This window comes from Falco biarmicus, chromosome 2 (assembly GCF_023638135.1).
Source record: "Falco biarmicus isolate bFalBia1 chromosome 2, bFalBia1.pri, whole genome shotgun sequence".
NCBI lineage: Eukaryota > Metazoa > Chordata > Aves > Falconiformes > Falconidae > Falco > Falco biarmicus.
In genome coordinates, this window is record NC_079289.1 from 69,299,590 (window position 1) to 69,311,220 (window position 11,631).

General features: G+C 50.5%; 1 protein-coding gene across 9 annotated transcripts in view; it reads right to left on the reverse strand.

Moving 5' to 3' along the window:
• The window catches only part of MAP4K4 (mitogen-activated protein kinase kinase kinase kinase 4), a 170,894-nt gene extending 159,636 nt beyond the window's left edge, over positions 1-11,258 (reverse strand). For all 9 annotated transcript variants that reach the window (XM_056327272.1, XM_056327267.1, XM_056327271.1 and 6 more), the window contains exons 1-2: positions 10,480-11,258; positions 10,013-10,078 (exon numbers count right to left, since the gene is read on the reverse strand). In XM_056327272.1, the coding sequence (XP_056183247.1) occupies positions 10,013-10,078; positions 10,480-10,536 (123 nt within the window). In that variant the 5' untranslated portion in view covers positions 10,537-11,258. The remainder of the gene's footprint in view (positions 1-10,012; positions 10,079-10,479) is intronic.
• Positions 11,259-11,631: the final 373 nt, after the last annotated feature.

Consider the following 11,631-nt stretch of genomic DNA (forward strand, 5'->3'; position numbering starts at 1 on the left):
CACAGCTCAGATTTAGACAGCAAAAGGACAGTAGGCAGCCCACCTACTGAAGCACCTTTCCAAAGTACATCCAAGCCACTGCACAGGAACAAGCTATAAATTACTGACCAGAAATACGTATCTGCAGCTCTTACTACAAAATGTATTTTTCACCTATCAGGCCAGCATAAAATAACTGCAGATACACAGCTATCAGGTTTTTTGGAGAAGTACAAAAGATGCTCAGTTAGGGCTTTCAGTCAGCAAACACTGCTGCACCAGTTCCCCCAAGAATTATTTTGATTACTGCAGCAGCACATGCTAGTGGGCTACAACTTAGGGTCCATCAGCATTTCGATTTTCTTTACATACCCCTGCCTGCAAGGGTTTATAACTCAGATACAAACATTCCCTCTCGAAGACAGCCTTGCCAGATGGGTACAGCTGTGCTTCCTTTTAGGTATTCTATTGAATTTTCCTTGTGAAGCACAAAAACTAAGAAAAATAATTAATTGCAATAATGTTGGAGGGTCCCAGACTTTAAGATACATAAACCCAAGTGCAGCATGCTATACTTCACCATAACACATTAAGGCCCGTGGACCTTAAGCTTTCCTTTCCTGGGTTTGAAACAAAACAACCCAGTATCATTTGATAGCTCAAAGTGTAGAGGGCAGGTTTGGAGACAAGTTTATTTTGTTTTGAGCTTATGGTTTAAATTAGAATCATAAACTCTTGCCCACTGTCATCCCCTACGGCTACTCTCACAAAATCCTAGGAAGAAGCAATTGAAACTCCAGGGCTTAACTGAAATAAGACTGTTGTATTTTTAAGACTTTAAGTAATTTTTAACAGTTCCAAATGCAAAAACCCCAAATAAAGTGCGTCATCTTTGAGGCAAACCAGCAGGAGAAAACTATTGCCTTGGTAGTCCTCGGGAAGTTAATAAAACTCAGATTCGGTGCAACCGAGCGTTCCAAGCTGCTGCTCTTCTTTTACCTATGTAAGTAACATACCCTCATTTCACCTCTGTCCTCTGGTGACGCTGCCAGGTGCAAGAACCAGAGCCAACGAGGCCACACCATGGACTGGTACAAGATAAAAACATGGTAACCCAAACATTCAAACCTAAAACCAGCCCGATGTTCAGAGCCCTGTAATGTCCAGTGAAGCTATGAGGAGCTCCATAGGCATACTGGAAAAGAAAACCCACTTTCGGGGATAATACAACACAAGTAAGGAGCCAAAGACCAGGCAGATGGGTGTTACGGATGGAAGCGGGGACCATCATTTCCATGCAGAGAGCAGCGCTGGAAGAAGGAAAGCCTTCGGGCAGGTAAGGAGCGGGACAGCACCCACGCCTCCAAAGCTGCAAATGCAAGGTGCCCAGAGGGATCTTTTAGGACTTCCCCAGCCAGCGTGGTCCAGTGGGAAGAGCATCAAGCGAGGGGACCTTGCCAGCAGCCCCAGAGCCAGGGAGTTACTGGGGCGCTCAAAGCACACAGGGACAGAGGAGGAAGCAGGCAAGCGGCCATGATGCACCACCAACAGCCCCAGCAGCCACGTTGCTGATCCCACCCCACAGCAGACCTTCTCCAGGGGCAGTGCTACCTGGCTCCAAGAAGTGTGTGCCTACAGCCCGTGCATCTCCTTCAGCCGCAGGTACAAACCCATGAGTCACTGCGATCCCTGCACGGAGAGCAGCTCTCCTCAACGTGCCATGGGACAGCTCCAAAGGGAGGTGACGAAGACATACCAGATAAGCACTACAATACCAGTATAACTGCATCCACGTTAGCAGTTTTACCACACTAGCTGTTTTATTACTAGACAGGCTGATCAGGACCTGTCAGCGCTTGCAGTGTCCTGTTTGTATAGCAATAATGACAGCTACTGTGGCAGAGCAACCCAGGGAGGCACAGCTTTGGTGGGAAAGAGGCTTTTTTGCCAGGAGTGTTAAACAATCTCCCCCAGAAGACATCACTTATTCTGGCTCATGGTCACAACACAGCTAGGTGGGCTGAGGGAGGTCTCCTCAGCTGGGACCATGCTGAAAACAGCAAAAAACCTGTGCCAGTAAACATTCCCCTGGTGTGCATAAGCCCAAAGACTAGTGAACTGCCATGGGTAAAAGCTAATCTCTTTCAAATACATAATATTTTTTAATATAAATTATATATGCTCATGCATTTCTGCTGACAATTAGGCTGTCCCTTCCTTTTTCTTATATTAAGCACTTCCACTACTTTTTGTTTCCCACAGCTATGAACAGCCCACTAATTCATTCTCAGCATTTAAGCCAGCTTCTCCATCTTCACCCTCTCATTTCCTCTGCAAATTCACCTTCAGTAGATGCTTCTCTCCAAGCTGTCCCACTATCTCTTCCTAACTCCACATCTTCCCATAGATTTGGTCTTTCACTCATCAGTATGATGCAAGATCAAGCAGGAGGATGGCAAGGGAGAACCCCAGGGAGATGTCAACGCCCTTCACGCCTGCTACAGTTGAGTTGCACAGGGCACTAGAAATAGGAATTAGCTGCACCAATTTCTAAATAAAGTGGAGAAGCTTACTCCATCCATATGTCTCTCTGGTCCCTATGTGCCTCAGAAGCGCAAGTCCTCTGCAAGGGTAAACATCTCCATTCCCCAGTCTCTGTGATTTCATCCTTCTTCAGTGATGCTTTTCACAGGCTTCCCAATCAGCAGCAAATTAAAACCAACACCACTGAGGTCAAAAGGTAGTTAGTCAATACATTCAGAACAGCAGATTTCACTCTGCTGCAGGACGGCCAAGCCCGGGACAGCAAAGGACTGCTGCCTGCAGGACTGTCTTGGCTCCCGTCTGTACTCGTTTCTCCTTCAGAAGGCTGCTCTGTCCTTTTTCTAACACTGAAATAGGTACCACAGAAGTAAGGACTGCTGATCTCCAAGGCCACCCCGGAGGAGATACATCAAGCCTTCTCAGGACAGGCTGGGGACCAGGGACAAGGGTTAGGTGGAGGCATTAAGAACTTCACAACAGCATATTGACCATTTGGCAGCACCCCAGAGTTTCTAATCAGTGTCATGTTTTGTGCCTCTGTACAAGTGTTTCACACCACATCCAAGGCAGAAAATAGACTTTTGAAGTAATACTGAGATGCAGTGTCAAAATCTCCAAGTCTTGTACATTCAAAGCTACCTCAAGGTTCCCAGGAAGTATGCACAGTGGTGGGTTTTTTCCTCCCCCTTCCCATAGTTGCCTAATTTTAGAGCCAACTATCTTTTCTTGAGCCTGTGCCGACCTGAGAAACAATTAGGGACCCACAATGCTACATACGTAAGGTATTTGATAAGAAAACTTGTGCGAAGCTATGAGATCCCCTCCCAAATCTACCTCTCATTCAAGCAAGTTGAATTCTTTCCACCACTTTCTTTGGACTGGGACCTAAAACAACGCCGCAGATAAGGATCTTACTGTAACTTTTAACTACAGTCAAGCTCTCATTGTGTAAGTCAATACTACTGAGCTTAAATATCAGCGTCATCCAAAGGCAGGGAGAAATACTTCTGGCAGAGCCAGAGTACACAGTCAGAAATGTAAAATGGGAAAAACAAAAATACCACTTTCCTCCAAGGAAAACAGGTCTCGAGAACGTAGCTACACAACCTACCTGGCTGAAATCACTCTTGCAACAGAAAGTACCACTTGAAAAGAAGATGACTAGAATATAATATGTATACAGAAACACACACTCGACCACATGAGAAAAGTCAGCTAGCATTCTAGTCCAAAAATTTATACTAAAAAATGTATATGCTGAAGGCAGGGAAATGCTAAGGGTGAACACCTCTTGTAATGCTGGATTCCCTTTGGGGACATTCCTCGACATCATCCCCCAGGGTGGGCAGCGCAGATATGCCATCATCACAGAGGCCAAAAAAAAGCATTTGTGCACGCTACTGCCAAGGCTCTGGTGCCTGGAAGTTGGTAACATGTCACCAAGTTTTCCATTACCAGGAGAAAGCAAAATAAAAGCAAGGAATGGAAGATGTATGTTCCTGGTTTTCTCCCCTCCTTTCTTTAATATCCCTAAATTAGTAAAAATCCCTACCCCACACTTTATGAATAAAGCTCACCGTCCCCATGCCTGGAGCGAGATGCAGAAACCTTTAAGAGGAAAATAATCCGCCTCTGCAAGCCCAGGGAAGTGACCCCTTCCATTGCCAACGGGAAGAGAGCACACACAACAAAAAAGCAAGAAGAGAGTACGAGACTATTTCAACTGAAATTTTAGATTTTATATTTTTCAACTTCAGTTGAAAAATCTTCCTACAGAAAGCTGAAAAAATTTCCTAGGAAGACTCTGGGCTGTATTTTGTTACATCCATCACCTCGAAGCCCTGCGCACACACCCAGAAGGTCCCAGAGTGCCAGATCCTCTTCTAATTACTCCAGGAATAAGGAGTCCCTGCCCCAAGGGCCTGCATTTGATTTAAGACAAGATACAGAAAAAAAGAAGTTTTGACAAACAGACAGATGGACTGGGGGAGGAAGAACAAGAGGGACATGTGGTTACCCACAATTGGCAGGTTTTCTTTTCTTTTCTTTTTTTGTTAATGAAAATAAATATCAGTAATCCCCACTGGCCACCTGCCTAGCTTTTGTATATTTACTTAAGAAGGATTTGGGTGATGGAGAACTGGTCAAAAGTTCAACCAATTTTGAGGAGAACAGGGGGGAAACCATCTAGCCGCAGGACCCAGAGAAATGCCAGTATCTCAGCCACCACCTGGTCCTTCCCGATCTCCCCAACAGCAAACTGTCCCTTTGCAACACAATACATGAAAAATCAGAGGAGGAAGGGAAGAAGGCCAGTTCATACTTAAGAGAGCTGGTCTGGACCAGTTTCTGAAAGCCAGTGACCTCACTGATCCTCAGTACAGTTTGCCTTTATAGCGATAAGACTGGAATTGTATTCATGTTTAACAAAATCATTTGAATCCACAATGATGTCCCTTTAGCAGTGAGAGAAAGAAAGGGGAGGGGGGGGGCAAAAAAAATTCAAATGCATTAGTACAGAATACCAAGCACTGTCCTCTCTTCCTACCCCCAACACAGTCACCTTGTAAGACAAAAAGTCCATTAAGACAAAAATAGAGTGTCCTCAGCGTGGGAAAACATTTATCCAAGTTTTAATTTATTTTCAAATCAGCATTTAAACGATCACATCTTACATCATTTCCTTTTACGAGCCAGCAGTTAGACAATACACATCATTTACATGCAGTTTTGGAAGGCTGCAACATAAATCAACAAAAGCAGCCTTCACTATGAATTAACTATTACAAGGCTCTTAGAAAGCCACACCATCCTGTGCTGAGGGCAATTAGGAGTATCATCCCCAATTCCCATCCTTCTGGTGCACTCCTGCTATGCCTCAGAACTCGCACAAAAACATCCTTCCCCCCAGTCACTGCTGCTACAAGTGAATTACGATGTCTATCTGTGAGATGTAACAGCACATTCACAACAGCTATTTTAAAGTGTTAGCTGTCTTTAAAAACACATATACACGCACACCCAGAAAAACCCACAGAGAAAGTGACTGAGCGACTTAACACCATTCAGTCTCAATAGCAAATGTGTCTTATGCCTCTATGGACGATCAGCTGGTAGAGATCTGAAAATTTGCAAAGTATTAACCAATGCCTTTAGTTCACGGGTCATTTTTGCATTAAAGAAAGAAGGAAAGCAAACACCCAATTCGAATCTTATCTCGAGGCAAATTAAGGGAGTGTTTTCATTTTGTGTGAGCCAAACTTCAAATTAAGCTTACTACTGGATGTGAAAAACTAAAAACTAACCACAGCAATGCTAAAAATGCTTCTCCACTATTTGCAAAATTTAAAAAAAAAAAGCAGTCCTTAAGGCAGCTAATAATTTGGTAAGCTGGCTACAAGTTCTAGTTACACCACAACACTCTGATAAAGTGGGACTGAGTTCAGAAGGAAAGGAGACTGGAGGCACAGCCATCGCACAAGACAGCGGCATGCACAAGAAGCACAATTACAGGCTAACACCTTCTTCTGGCTGAATTCTGTGCTGTTCACATCATCCCCTGCATGCACCTCACTAGTTCAAGGTGGTACTCCAGGGCTTAGAAGAGGGCTTAGGGGCCTTGAGCCCCAGGTGGGTGCACTGCTCTGCCAGCCCTGCCTACTGCAGGCAGCAGGGAGGCCAGGGGGCTGCTGCAGGCAGCAGGGCAGGTGGGGTGGGCAGGGGGCTGCTGCGGGCAGGGGCTGCAGCGGGCAGCAGAGTGGGCAGGGCTGGCAGGGCGCTGCTGTGGGCAGGGTGGGCAGAGCGGGCAAGGGGCTGCAGCGGGCAGCAAGGGGGGGCAGGGCAGGCAGGGCTTTGCTGTGGGCAGGGTGGGCAGGGGGCTGCTGCAGGCAGGGTGGGCAAGGTGGGCAGGGCACTGCTGTGGGCAGGGCACTGCCGCGGGCAGGGCGGGCAGGGGGCTGCTGCAGGCAGCAGGGCGGGCAGGGCAGGCAGGGCGCTGCCGCGGGCAAGCCCGCACATGCCTCTCGGCTCCCATCAGCTGACACCAACCTGTTGAAGGGAAATTTCTCTCTCCAAACTCCCGCAGAGGCGTGGGGCTCCTTAAAAGCGCTCAGCTACAGGCTCGGGGGTTCCGCAGCCAGTCACTTCTTCATCAGCTCCAAGGGAAATCTGCTCGCTGCACTTCGCAAAATTTAACCCTTTGCTTTCTAACTTACAAGCGAAGCAACTTGCAGAAGCTTCTTTCTTCCTTCCTTCTGTGCCATCACTCTCAGATTCTGAACCAACAACAAAAAGGCAAGCAGCTCCCTGGCCAGCCTTTCACTCCCAGGATGGCAGGTGAGCAGCAGAGGAGCTCTGCTCTGCCCCAGGACCGATGAGCCCCATGGGCAAAGGCTTCCCCAAAACACCCCGTTTCTTTCAGGCACCCAGGGCTGGGAAACCTGGGGCTCATTCCCCACCCCCCTATTCGCTGCCCTGTAACAAGCTCCTCTTGAAACGCAAGGCTCCTTCACACAGCAGAGGGGTAAGCAAGGCTGTGAAGATGAAAATAATGTAAACTCTACAGACTTTAAGGAAAGCAGTGGAAAACTTACTATTTTGGATACCTCACCGCCGAGGTCCCGGGGCCCACAGCACACTCTACAGAAGCCACCCCATTCTGTGCCACAAAACCCCAGGAAGATCCACACTGCTGTGACAGGGAGTAACTCCACTTGCACTCAGGTGCCAAACAAAGGGCTGCCCTCGTATTTCATGCGCATATACACATCTATGCACCTATACAGAGCTAAATAAACAGCTACAGTAGAATTATCTACAAAAATACCATTAGCTGGCTAGATCTGAGCTCTTTCCAGCAAGCTCAGCAAAGGCAAAGAGGAGAAAAACAGGACTTATTTTCTGCTTTTCAACAGGTCGGCGCCGTCTCCTTCCCACCACCACCACCGCTGGAAAGCAGACTCCCCAGCAAGGCAAAGGACCCATCAGCATCATCGCCGGGGTGTATGAGCTAGACAAAGAGATAACGTCATGCCCTCTCCCGCTCCCTCCGTCCTCCCGCAGTGGCAGGTAGCCAGCCAATCCCGCTCCCGGGTGACATCATCGCCGATGCCATACACGAACGTGGAAGTACATCAAACCGGGGCTGCCCCAGAGATATCGGGGTACAGCTCCTCAAAGACAGCCTACCCCCCGCCAGTCCCTGGGGATGGCGAGCCGGTTAAAAGGGAAATAAAACCGTCTGGGAAGAGGTAGTGCAAGGAGAGGTTGCTGGGTAAGGGGAAAGCGGAAGGCAACAAGCAAACACAGCGTAACCACGTTTTTCCCTCGGTTATGCAGTTCCTCCGAAAGCCCTCAAAACATACACAGTTTCATCCTGGGGCATCCCTGGAGCATTTTTCCTAACAAAGAAGCAGCTGAGAAAAGTTAAATACTATTGCACTGCTATCGCACTGATACTTTTTTTTTACGTAACTGCATTATTTTAAGAAAGAGAAGGTTTAATCACAGCAAGGATGTTTGTTTGTTTATGTACAACCCTGTTAGGCACCCACATTTTAAGACTGTACACAAATGTGGACAAACGCCTAGGAAGCAGCAGTGCCAACGCAGCCTTACACACCTGTCAATCCACCACTGTCTGACAGGCTCTACAGCAGCGTTTACCTATTTCGTTTATTCCTGGCACCCAAACTACCACGCCGGCAGTTACCAGGCAAGAGCAAACATTGCCCTGTCGTCTCACCAGTGAGGAAGTGCAGGGGAAATGTCATTAGACAGGCAGCAAGACTAGTGCCCTGACAGAAACCTCCTGCTGCTCCCCCTGTTATCTGAATGACACCAATGCCCTTAGACCTCAGGTGTTCATTCACTCTTCCAAGTCAATACACGCATGTGCCGAGTTTCACTTCTAATGCTAACTATTCCAGGAGAGTTCGAGGATACTTAAGGAAAATAAAATTTTAAATTTCTATTGTTAAACCACCGAGGACTTTGCTCATCAAGTCAAAGCATTAACAAGTAAGCCAAGAAACAAAGCACTAAACTGCAATAATTAACAGGAGAGTTTCAAGTCACACATTCGTGCCCTACTTTTTTTTTTTTTTTTTTTAAGAAGGACTCAGGTGATGCAAGCTCTGGAAGCAGGATTACAGAAAAAAATTAAATGGTGTCATTTACTGTCAGAAAAAGAGCCAGAAAAAAATTAAATGGTCAAGGTGGTGTCAAAGTACAACTTCTCATTCATCTGCCCCCTTTCCTCTAACCTTTTGAGCCACCTTTTTTTTATTCCCCAGCTTTCTGCCACCAGCAGCACCCTCGTTATTCCACTTCTAGTCTTAAAATGCACCTCGCACACTGCACAGACACTACTTCTCCATCACCAAGGCTGAGGTTCACACCCTCAAAACAAACTGACATGTATTTCATCTGCAGAAGAGACACCAAAGTGCTTTATTTAGTTACTGGAGCTGCAAGCAGCAGTTATCTTGCCATCAAGGAAACTCACCAATTATATTGCCTTGTTTATAAGAAAAAAGAGAAAAGAAACAAAAACAAACAAAAAAAACAAGCAACCACACACACTTTGTTACTTTCAGTTACCTCTCCTTCCCTCTGCAAATGTGCCTTCCATTTCTACAAAGTTTAGGGCTACAGCCTTCAGTCTTTAGCCAAGTATTAACTGTGTGAATAATTAGTCATCCTGGTAGCTAGCACTCACTGCAAAGTCATGCAATCTCAAGATTTGTTTGTTCCACTGGGGGGGGGGGGGGGAGAAGTAAGCTAGTTTCACACCCACATGGGCACTCTCCGCTTTCTGTTTTTCAAAGTCATATACTTGTCAAACAGGTTATTGTGGGAATTCTGATTTTCACAAAATCAGTTTCCCCACTTCGATAGCTTATTGTTGTCTCCCTGCCCCCGCCCCCCGCCCCTGCCACTGCACAGCACAGCACGGCGCAGCGGGAGCAGATGCAGCACCACTCACCCCCTTACTCGACAGCTTCAGCACTTTGAAGGTTTTCCAACAAGGAAACCGGGTGTCAATTTTAATGAAGGCCAATGCCTTTGTCTAAAGTCACCGCAGCAGCAGCAACTTCCATGAGGACTTCCAGCAGCAATTCTGAATAAGCCCATGGAGCTATTTGTATAGTCCGAGCACAACCTGACAGCGCCCACTCGGTTTGGTCATTTCGAGGAGGGGGGCAGGGGGGCGAGTTGGGGGGAATAAGGACAATAAAGGACTATTTCATCATTCCAGGATGGGTACTTGGCAGAGCCATCTATGCCCCCCTGGAAAAGCAGAGGCCAGGAGGCTGACAAACTTGTCACGGGCAGCAACAATGACAAGGACAACATTTTTATCACCCCTAACCGTTCCGCTGGCCACCGCGGGCGGCTCGCCTTCAGCCGTGTGCTCAGCCCGGCAGAGGCACCGGCTACACTCCAGGAAAATGGCAATAACAAAAGGATAAGAAATTCTGCCACAAACCTTGTAGACTTGCCCGTACGTGCCATTGCCAACCACTTCCACCAGCTCAAAAATCCCAGCGGGGTCCTAGGTGGGGGGTGAGGGGGGAAGGGGCGGTGGGGGGTGAGGGGGGAAGGGGCAGAGGGGGCGGGGGGGGTGGGGAAGGAGAAGAGAAGCGGGGTTACGTTTTTGTCAGGCGATGGCTGCTGGCAGAGCCCAGCAAGCGAGCCGGGCTGCTGGCGGCGTGCAGCTGTTGCGCCCTGGTTTTCCACGCACATGCCAATACATGCAAACAAAGGAAAAGCAGCCCAGGGCCGCGCTCCCCCCGCCCGCCCCCGCGGGGCTCCCCCCACGCGGCCGCCGGCCCCCCACGCCCCGGCCCCGGCCGCGGCCCCGGCCCGGCCGCTCCCACCCCCGCCGGCCCGGCAGCCCCGGCAAGGGGCGCGCCGGCCCCGGGGGGGCCCCCGCCCCGCCGCCCCGGCACTCACCCGCAGGGAGGAAAGGTCGATATCCACCAGACTTTTTGCAGGAGAATCGTTCGCCATTTTCCCGTCTCCTCCTTTTTTTTCTTTATTCTTCTTTCCTTTTTTTTTTCTTCTCTGTTAAATAACAGCGAGGCCGCCCCCCCTCCCCGGAGCAGCTGTGAATTGCGCGGAGCTCCTCTCCTCCCGTCAGCCCTTCCCTTCTTCACTCCAGCCCCGCCGGGTTGAAACTCTTCAGCATTGGGAGGGGTTGGCGGGGGGGATGATGGATAGATAGATGGATGGTGGGAGGAGGAGGGGGGAGAAGGAGGTGAAGGAAGGGAAGGAGGGAGGGAGGAGGGGGTGCTGCGGTCCGTATGTCTCCCCGCGGCGCGGTGCGGTGCGGGGCTGGGTCCCCCCGAGGCGGGCGGCTGTGCCCCGGCCGGCCGGTCGGTGGGTGGGTCGGTGGGTGCCCGCGCGTCCCCGGCGGCAGCGGGCTCACACCATGTCGCGGCGGCGGCGGCAGGAGCGGCGCCGGGGCCGGCAGCCTCTGGCAGCCTCACGGTGCGCCCCGCGCCCGGGCATGGCACGGCACGGCCCGGCCCGGCGGGGCGGCGCTCACGCCGGGAGCCGGCAGCGGCAGCCGCGGCCCCGCTCTCGCATGGAGGGGCTCACGCCCAGCGCCGCGGCGGAGCCCCCGCCGCCTCCAAGCCCTTCCCGCGGCGCTGCCCTCGCATGAAACGGCGCCGGGCACCGGCGGGCAGGGGCTGCGCGTCCCGGCGGCGGCGGGGCACGGGCGCGGGGCTGGAGCTGGGTGCTGCGAGCCAGACAAAGATAGCCGGGGAGGGGGAGGAGGAGGAGGAGGAGGAGGAGGAGAAAAGGGATACAAAATATACTGAGAGCGGGGAGGGAGAGAGAGAAAACAGCTCCCCCTTCCCTTCTCCAACAGGAAAAACCGGCGGAAACGCGCCCGCACCAAAGCACTGCTGGGTAAACTCGCGGGGAGAGAAAGGGAGAGGGAGGACGGGGAGGGGAGCGGCCCTGCCCGCCCCGCCGCCGCCCGCCGCCCAACAATGGCCTCGACGGGGCGGCTGCGGCCCCGCCGTGCACAAGGCCCGGGCCCGGCCGGCGGGTAGGCCCACGCGTGTCCGCGGCGGGGCCGTGGGGCTGCGCCGCTGG